We start from the raw sequence: 9,980 nt of genomic DNA, 5'->3' as shown, positions 1-9,980 counted from the left end.
TAATTTTTTCTCTCTTCCAATTTTTTATTATTTTCTCTCTGTTCCTATATAATATCTACTTTCATTATTTAATCTCTTTCCTTTAATTTTTTTCTCTTCTAAAATAAAAGATATTTTAATATTTAAGAAATATATTTCATTTCCTAAATTTAGAGAAGTACTATTTATGAAATTTAAATTTATAGAAAGAATAGGATAGCATGCAAAGATTTTTTTCTTACTTAAAATATAAAATTTAAGATAAATTTTGTGTTTAGGAAAGTTGGATGATATTTTATAGTAGTTAGAAGTAACAACTATAATGAGTAGCCCTTTACATATACTTTTAAATAAAAATTGTTTTACTAAATATGTCAAAAAAATTAAAAAATTAAACTTTATCAAAACTACTTCAAAAATAATAAAAGCATCATAATATTACAATAATTATTGTAGCAACTATTAATTTATTTTTATAGTAAAAAGTATTATATTAATTATAGTTATTCCTAATAGTTTGTTTATTATTATGTGAAGAAAGATAAATTATAAGATTAATTTATAGTCAACTCTAAGTGACTAAAGAATGAAGAGTTTTTGTTAGAGGGTATAAGCAACCATTAATTCACAAATTATTAATTAATTGTTATAGGGTTGTTATTGTCATTTAATGATTGTAATATTATTGTAGCAACCACATAATAAATTTATAATGATTTTACTTTTTAAAGTGATTATATATATATATATAGAGTAGTTACTTCTATTTATTATTAGGTCCTTGAAATAAGGACATTTTCAGTATGATAAATTGCCCTTTTAATTTATTTTTTTAGAAATATTCTTTTACCGAGCTCTTAAAATATATATATATATATATATATATATATATATATATATATATATATAGTAGTTACTTCTATTTATTATTAGGTCCTTGAAATAAGGACATTTTCAGTATGATAAATTGCCCTTTTATTTTTTTAGAAATATTCTTTTACCGAGCTCTTAAATTTTTACCCTTCATTTTTGGCGTAGTTTTAAAATAAAGATAATATTAAAAGATGAAATGTCAGTGGCATTTTATTTCAGGGGCATTTTGAAAAAGTTGAATCCTATCGCGTCCACTCGTTCACTGTCTAGATATCGTTTCAAACCCACATCCTCCTCCAATCTCTTCCTCTCGTTCTCCATTTCTGATCATCTCATTGATTAATGCAAAACTTTTTCTGGATGACAGAGGAAAAGAAGGGATCACTTCCTCAACAACTTTCGATCGTGCAGTAATCTGTGATGCCGGCGTCAAGATGAGTTCTTGCTCTTTTTTCCCTGTCAGCAGACTCTCCCGCCGTCCAAGATCATCGTTGGATTGCTTCTTTATGATTCCAAAATCTCCAATCGGGCGTCAAGATTCCATTTTGGTTCGTGCAAGAGCTGCCCAAATCAGATTCCGTCACTCCCACGAGCAAAGCTTGGTACTGAAGCAGAGGAACAATCTCCCATTGAACGTCGTTACGGATTCCCAAATCGGCAGTGGCGGCGGAGAAGCGGAGGAGGAGGAGGAGGATGTTTGCCCGGTAGACTGCGTGAGGGAGTTCAAGACGGAGGATGAGTTCTCGAGGATCATGGAGAGGGCCAAGGCGGCGGGGGCGCTCGTGGTGGTAGACTTCTACCGCACCTCCTGCGGCAGCTGCAAGTACATCGAGCAGGGCTTCGCCAAGCTGTGCAAGTGTGCTGGCGATCGCCAGGCGGAGCCGGAGGTGGTCTTCTTGAAGCACAATGTGAGTGTCCGTGTAATGTTTGTCGTTTTGCCCGTGTGAGATTTTTTAGCACCGAATTCTCGTTGTTTGAACTGCAACCTTGATTGGATTTTAACTGTCCGAGTCCATGCCATCGTTTCTCATGTCAATTCTTTCTGCAACTGATATCCAAGAACGATTGTAGTATAAACTTCTATTGGGAATTTGCATCTGATAGATAGATGATTCAGTGTGCTAGATTAATTATGTTTTCTTGATAGCTCCACAGATTCATGATGTTGTTGACAAAATGATTAAAATGAAAAGAAATATGAAAGTGGAATTCACATTCCCAACTTCCACTGAATTACTTGTCTTGGAAGAAGAATATGGATTCCTCGAAAGCTTGGAATTCCTAAATCACACCCACAAATTCATGTTACAGAACCAGAAACACTATTTCTGTGAAGAGAAAACAAATTACTATAAGGAAATAGAATCCCTTTCTTTTGCAAATTTTTCATGCTACTGTACGTCCCCTTGATATTCTTCTCTATCTGGCCTTGTTCTACGAAAGAACCATTCCTTGTTCTGCACATTGTTGCATTGCAAATTTTGCAAATTGCTAATCGTAGCACTCTTTAGGTTATTGATGAATATGATGAGCAATCAGAGGTTGCAGAACGGCTGAGAATAAGGGTATGTTTCTTTCATTTTACTTACTAAATTTGATTAATAATATTAGACAGGTTTCGCGTTGGGATCAAATGAAAGGTCTACATTCAAATAATGGTAAACAAAGATTACACCCTTAAGCTGCCCAACCCACTCCAGAGTGTGATTTGTGCAGGCAGTGCCACTGTTTCACTTCTATAAAAATGGAGTGCTGCTGGAAGCATTTCCAACCAGAGACAAGGAGAGGATTGTAGCTGCCATTCTCAAATACACTTCTTCGGCATAAATGTGCATGTTGGAGATGCTGCTTCACGAGCTGCAGCAGGTTTTGTATTAACACTCATTTTGCCTTATTGATCACTGACCTATGGTAAGTTTAGCTTCTACATTTGTAACTGAGATCTTATTTCTTTCTAGGTAATCAACCTGCAGTGATACAACATTCCACTTCTTTGCCTATATTCGCCATGGCTATTTCTTCAGGGGCTTGAAGCAATGTGGTAGTTTGCCATTCTTCACTTATACACGTGTCCATGAAAATTTATGGTTGACGGATTCTGATTCAGTTGATAAATTTGTCATCATTCAAGAGCTGTTGAATCTTCACCTTCCTCTTCATCTATAGTTAAAGTCTATAACTCAAATTTTATTAGATTTGGCTGAAAGAATTGCGATACGTATGTGATGTTTCTAGCTCTGTGGTCTAGAGATGAACAAATTACTAACAGCTGTGGACATTAGAAAGAGATTTACATGTTGCTGTTTCATCAACTGAAGTAAGCTTTTATATAACATAACGAAAAGAGAGGCCTTTTGTGTGGGGAAGGAAGATTACAGGGAGGGTATCAACTCAAAACACGACTAATCTAATTTGTATAAAACCATACCATATAGGAACGTGAAGTCAGACTGCAATTAAGCTAAGCTCTTTTTGTTCTTGGTGTGATCATACTTGACATAGCTGCATCCATTCCTCAATGACAACACGACAAACGGGACATTTATTACACTTCTCAGAGCAGGACCTACAAAGTGGTGAAGCAAAGATTTGCTGTTAGTCTTCTAATTTCATCAGATTTGATTAGTATATACTGGTTAATTTGCAGTTAAATTTGAGAAGATTGAGACTCTTTTGTGCAACTTACTTGCATAGTATGTGGTGCCGACAGGGAATAAGGACAACACAGATCTCCTCCTCGAAGCAAATCCTACAAAGAACCTTCTCCTACAAGAAGTTAAACAATCCATAAAATATAGTTACTAGAGCAATAGATACACGCTCTACATATTTCTACAACTGACTAGATACTTCATCATCTCTGTTCATGCTTGACATACTTCCTTTGTATGTCTTTTTGTGCATCTTTCAGTAGATATCTTTTCTATCCATAAATAGTTTGAGAATGAAGAAATTATGATCGAGCCTGAGTTCCTTAAAGTGCACTATTTACTGTGTTAGTTCCAGTTAAATAATGGATCATGGAGTAGGAAGGGCAGTACATTTTGGAATTTTTCATACTCCTTTTGAGCACAATTTGAGATTTCAGTTTGTTCTCCCAAAGCCGCTTGAAGTCGCCAAACCTAAGCAACAAAAAATAGATACAATAATCAATGGAAATGATCATAGCATCCATCAACTTGTTTAGCAAATAGAGAAATCCATGTAAGAATTTTGAAAACGATTACTGAGATAAAACGAAAGGGAAGATAGAAATACCTCTTGAGTGAGATCTTTCTTGGTCATTTTCTTCACCACATCAGGAGAATAGCCACAAAAGGTATCGTATCTGAAGATAACATGCATAAATAATTAGACACAACAATCTTAGTACTAAGATACGATTAAATGCCTATCCGTTAAAATAATTAGCAAGGTGATGTTGTACATCATTATGCTTTTCAAGAGTTTCTATACATATGCAAACTTGGATCCCAAAAGAAAAGTCGGGAAAATTATACAATATTGTAGAAAGTTTCAATGAATAAAAGAGCTAACAGTATGAAGTGATACAAACCCATTGGACCCAGCGGAAACTAGATATGCTTGCTCTTCTTTGCTTCTTTCATCGGTACACCACCAACCAAGTAGCCTGCATCATTATTTCAACATACGGGATCAAATTAGCCAGATTATGTGGCTGTACAGGGAGTCTTCACACAATGAAGGCCCCCCATTTCATTCTAGTTTTCCGCCCAAAATCCTAGTGATAATAACCTTGAACCATGATGGATGCTTGCAAATAAATTGTATGCTTTCCTTGACATTGTATCATATCTTACTGGAAGTGATCCCCTCCTTAGCAAAATGAAGAGCTTCTCCAACAATCTCCATGTGGCAAATAAGATTCCAAGGCCTTGCACTATATATATGAGCGAGAAAAGTTGAACAATAGGAATATCTTTAGCAGCAGGCGGTGTCCCCTGGAAAATACCAGAGACTGTGTCAAGCAATAGTCTAGTGTGGTGATCAAGACTACATTGGTAGTCATACAGAAGGGAGATTTCCAACGTGAAACATGCGTAAAGTAATATGCGAGAAATTTAGATTTCTCTAAACATACCTCTAAACGCATGCACAAGAGAATTTGAAAAACTACAACTGGAACTTTCATCACATGGCTTCCTATATCTTGCAAGCCACATACTCTATCTTCATTATGTCTTTCCATAGAAGAGGGAAGGCCACTGATCAAACTATGATATCCATCTATCGTAGAGGGCGAACTTGCATCACCAATGAGGAATGATCTATGCAATAGTGGATTAAGCCACTTTGTACAAACAAGAAAGGCAAAGGATTCTGCAATGCTGATTAAAGATGCAGAAAACTGCTATAAATAAACAAACAATTGATTTTCCATTTTCTTAAAATTACAATTCTCAGCAAGCGATAAGAAACATTACCCTAAGGTGATAAATAACTCCCACCACCCTAAGGCATCAACATCTCCTGCAAAAAGTTCAAAATAAAAGTTGATCATGTGAGAAAATCCATACTAATAGTTTACTATAAAATGGAGCTTTATCTTTTTAATTAGTCATGTCCAACCAAGGAATGGCAATGCGATCCGCCGAGAAAACCATTTTGATCTTTGTGTTTCTGTTACCGAAAAACCAAGACAAGACTGAGATTTACCACATAGCTTAAGAAGCACGAAAGAAGTAGTGGCTACCAAAAACACCATTGAGATCGCAACCCAAAAGTGCTGTAACACAATTTCACAAGTTTATCAGTTTAAAGCTAAAATAACTAACACAATGTTGTCCAGTACAGGTATTGATATTCATTCTGAATAGCTCAAAAGAACAAAAATAAAAATAATAAAAAAATAGAGGAAATTTGGTGGCAAAAATATTGGGTCATGCAATTCAAATGAAGTATCATACAGCTTGCATATTGCAATCTCATGAAATTAAATAATTTAGCCTCATCCATTTTGTGAGAAAATTACCCGGAATATCGCAAGTTCAAACTACATTGCATCAGTTACAATAAATCATTGTTCTACAATTCAGATGTTGAATTAATAATGACTATCAAACTAACAGAGAAAATATTAATAATAAAGGAACAAATCTTAATTTATTAACTATATCATATAATCCGTCTTACTGGAAGTGTTTCGTAAATAACTTCACTGCACACGGGTTCTTCGTCTGCTGGGATCAAATTCCTGCATGTCCTGTGCAAAATTCAGATGGCAATGCAAACATGTTAAACTTCCCAATATGTTTACAGAAAAAAAAGAATGAGGATAAAATGATCAGGAAGATATGAAATAGAATAAACTATAGTTCAAGTCAGCCAATTTAGTCTCAGTTTAATACATGCACAATAAGCCCTAACATTGTGGTTCAATCCTCTTTGATGAATACAAAATAAGAGAGAATATGCAAAACTCCACAATATAATAGAAATAAACTGAAGTGCTAGCAGGAACAGCATAAGAAATCACCTGAAATTGTCGATAAGGACCGTGATCTCAAAAGCCAAAAGGGGAAGAAAGACAACTTTTAAGTCCATGACTGGTTTGCTACCAGCTAGAAAATAGTATATTGAATCAGACAATTTATGTACATTACAAACTACTGCAATGGAAAATATATATAGAAAAATGCTGATCTGTATAGCTTAAAGGAACAAGAATGGAAAGGACTAACAAAACACAAATCACTCAAGTCCTTGATATTTACCATCAATGTTCTCGAGGTAAATGCAAATAAGTAGCTCAAATGAAACAAGCAATGGCGTTGCAACAACAGCATGACAAGGAGCCCACTGTTGTCAAAATAAAAAATCAATTCACTGTCAGCACAATAGAAACAGTTCACAAACACAAATGATGCTGATGTATTGGATCTCTTCAGGAACATAAATCAGAATAAGCTAAACTTACCTGGCGACCATGGGGTAATAATGGAGCGGGTAAGGAGAATCTATGCCGTGCGATAGCCACATGAAACAACCATAGAGGAACAAAAACAAACCTACATGTACAGATGCAGCATGCATTAAACCATTATGAGAGGTAGAAAATTCATCATATTCGAATCTTGTTGGAAAAGAAACAGCAATGCCATCACACCCCAAAACTTAACGCAAAAATGAAAATATCATAATATTTTGTGATGCTGAGAACTCATATATTAAGTTTTTTTGCCAAACATTCAAATTGTCAAGGAAAACTTGGATTCAATTATTAGCTAATTTTCACTTTAGAATCTAAGGCCAGGGAACTAAAGCAGCAGTATGAATAACTACAGGATGAATAACTAGCTAATTGATCTTTGCCACCCCTTTGTCTTTGAGTTCTTCAACTTACAGAAGATACACTACTTTTCTCAATGATCTCAAGGGTATCATAATCTATAGGCTATCCTTTCAGTCTTCTCAATTTCCAATAGACTGTGGTAAGAGCGCATCCCATATCTCGGATTTCAGATGGGTGTCAGAAAGCCCAATATAACCTCTCAGGATAAAATGGTTCCAAAGTGGTAGGTAGAATTGAACCTTAGAAAAGGATCTTCCTGTCATATGCATAAAAAAATGTCTTGAACTTTGTCTTTGTATCAAGCTAGAGTTTACCTGCTTCTTGCAGATTTGATCAGATTAGAAGGAACTTTCTATGGCAGCATGGTAACATTTAGGTTCTTCCATTCGGCATCCATATCCTATGGAGTATGGAGGGCTTGGTGTGTTAACCTCAAACTTCATAACCTCCCTATACAAATGGTGGTGGGTTCTTGTGATGGAATACTCTCCTTGGGGTTAGGTAATGCAGCATTGGTACCTAAACCAAGATTGTTGTGATGAAATACTCTCCTTGGGGTCTTCTAGTTGGAAGGGAAATTTTTTACGGTCCGAATCATTTGTACTATTGGTATACCGCAATCCATTTTCAGGTTTAGTTTCTCATCCTTTTGGCAACTGGCAAGGTACTCTTTGGTGCCAATTTCCACACCATTACAGAAGTTGTAGAGAAAAATTACAGGCGTCTCCTGATCTCTCATTTTTCTCACCAGTTGATATTCCTTCCTAATCTGCATCAATGATTTCAGTTAGATCAAGCAATCCACTGAACTAACCACGCATAACAATCGATACATCTACTTTTTTCTTCTTTAGCAAGGAACAACTGATAGACCAACAAAAAGAGAGAGAGCTTTGAGAAAACAGAGGTTACTTTTGATTTCTTCTATGCTTAAAGAATTGACGTTTCTTTTCTAGAGGGGAAAACAAGAACAGAGAATTTTCCAACCAGAGAACATCATCATAAACCCTCACAAAAAAATAAACAAACTGAAATACAAATTAAGATTAAACAAAAAGAAGGAGAAACTAAACATACCACCAGCAGAAGGAAAGGGATTTGTCGATCTTGAGAGCGAGAAAGACAGTGAAGCAGAGTAGGAGAGAGCGCGCTGCCAATCCTTGCGCCGACTTCCCCACCCTGGCCCACGTCATGGTCATCTCTTCTTCTTCCCTGCTTCAGCTTTTTTGCTGCTGCTGCTGCAGCTGCTGCTGCAGCTGCTGCTTAAACGGAGCGATGAGAAGTACTGGCGGCCGGCGACACGTGCAGCAGAGTTGAGCCCCGTGGAGTCGGAACCGTGGAAGGATATTCTGTGGACGGGCATAAAATCTAAAGAAGATTTTTAAGGGTCGCCATCTCTTGGTGTACTACAAGTATACAATTTGTCTAGCACTGGAACCGGAGGACACTAGCTTGTTAACCTCACAATCTGACCCCGCGGGTCATCGAAGTTCATATGTGATGAATGTTGTCATAATGAAGTCATAGGATTAATCCTCGGAACAATTAAGAAATAAATTTTTTATCCCCGTATTACATCATGTTCATCACATGTTCATTCGGATGTTATAATTTATCTTCCTCATGATAACCTTGGGTCGGATATAAAGAGGTAGCCTTCCACAATTGTTAACCTCACAACCTGCACATCCGCCGTGGCCCAGGGACACCAGCATAGTTTTCCCTCACATGTCGGGACATCTCGGATGATCCGAAGCCTCGATCAATTTATTTATTTATTTATTTTAAACTCTCGATTGCTTGGTCTAAGAACTACGTTAGAGTAATAAGCATATAAAAATTTTAAAATTGAAAAAAAAAAAAAAAAAAAACTAACTGAATGCGCAAAGGATGTGCAGAATAAGGTATGCATACGAATATTATTCCGATGTCTCGTCCCACACGCCTTATGTATATTCAATTTTATTATTATTATTATTTATATTTAATACTATAATTCACCTTTAAACCCTAAATCTAAATGCACATTTAATTAAGTTTATGACACATAACCCGAGGATATCTGGTTCAAATACAATAAAATCTTATTTGAAAGTTTTAGTACATAATCTAGTGTGATATTTTATTGTATTATCTTTGATTTAATAATGATAATATTATTATTAATAGTGATTATATAAATAAATAAAATTTGATAATTTTTTATATTTTTAAGATAATTTGATTAGGCTTTAGATTATATCTATTTAATTTATTCTAATTATAATTAAGGGGTGATTGATTTAATTACTTAAAATTTTAATTAAATATCTAAGTTCAAAAATTAAAAAAAAAATACTCCATCATCTTCCTCCTCCCTCCTCCGTTGCCCCTCTGTTGCCGCCGCCCATTTGCTGCCCGCCGCATATCACTGCTTGTCGTTTGTTACCCACCGCCGCCCGCTGCTGCCACCTCCGGCTTCCACTGCCGCTACCCACCGCTCGTCACTGCTGACCACAGTCGCCCGCTGTTGCCGCCTTCACCGCCCACTGTCGTTGATGCCACCTCCGCTGCCCACTGTCGTTGTTGCCACCTCCGCCACCCACTACTGCTGCTGCCACCTCCGGCCGCCACGAAGCTTCACGGTGATCTGCACGTGTGAAGGAATGTGGCGCCACTGCTTGCTACACCGCCCCGTTGCCGATCCGGCACCGCCTGCCACCCACTGTCGTCGGCCCTCACCCACTGCTGCCGCCACTGCAGTTGCTGCCACCTCCGATCGCCATGAAGCTTCACGGCGATCTGCACACATGAAGGAATGCAGCGCTGCTGCCTA

The 9,980-nt window shown here is 36.7% G+C and overlaps 2 protein-coding genes across 2 annotated transcripts; one reads left to right on the top strand and one right to left on the bottom strand.

Annotated features, from left to right (window-relative positions):
- Positions 1-1,117: 1,117 nt before the first annotated feature.
- Positions 1,118-3,164, top strand: LOC121984342 (thioredoxin-like 4, chloroplastic). Its single transcript, XM_042537234.1, has 4 exons — positions 1,118-1,760; positions 2,364-2,417; positions 2,569-2,718; positions 2,811-3,164. The coding sequence occupies exons 1-3, from the start codon at positions 1,287-1,289 to the stop codon at positions 2,677-2,679; spliced, it is 639 nt and encodes a 212-aa protein (XP_042393168.1). The 5' UTR covers positions 1,118-1,286; the 3' UTR covers positions 2,680-2,718; positions 2,811-3,164.
- Positions 3,104-8,572, bottom strand: LOC121984336. The gene is made up of 14 exons (XM_042537224.1): positions 8,243-8,572; positions 6,791-6,881; positions 6,588-6,672; positions 6,350-6,434; positions 6,007-6,076; positions 5,530-5,599; positions 5,298-5,343; positions 4,955-5,201; positions 4,609-4,814; positions 4,409-4,483; positions 4,111-4,180; positions 3,894-3,974; positions 3,539-3,618; positions 3,104-3,418 (listed from the first exon to the last, which is right to left on the bottom strand). Exons 1-14 carry the CDS (start codon positions 8,362-8,364, stop codon positions 3,340-3,342), a joined length of 1,407 nt encoding a protein of 468 aa, XP_042393158.1. The 5' UTR covers positions 8,365-8,572; the 3' UTR covers positions 3,104-3,339.
- Between the last annotated feature and the right edge of the window lie 1,408 nt (positions 8,573-9,980).

This window comes from Zingiber officinale, chromosome 1B (genome assembly GCF_018446385.1).
Source record: "Zingiber officinale cultivar Zhangliang chromosome 1B, Zo_v1.1, whole genome shotgun sequence".
Taxonomy (NCBI): domain Eukaryota; kingdom Viridiplantae; phylum Streptophyta; class Magnoliopsida; order Zingiberales; family Zingiberaceae; genus Zingiber; species Zingiber officinale.
Note: the sequence above shows the minus strand (reverse complement) of the source record. Positions and strands in the feature narration are given on the sequence as shown.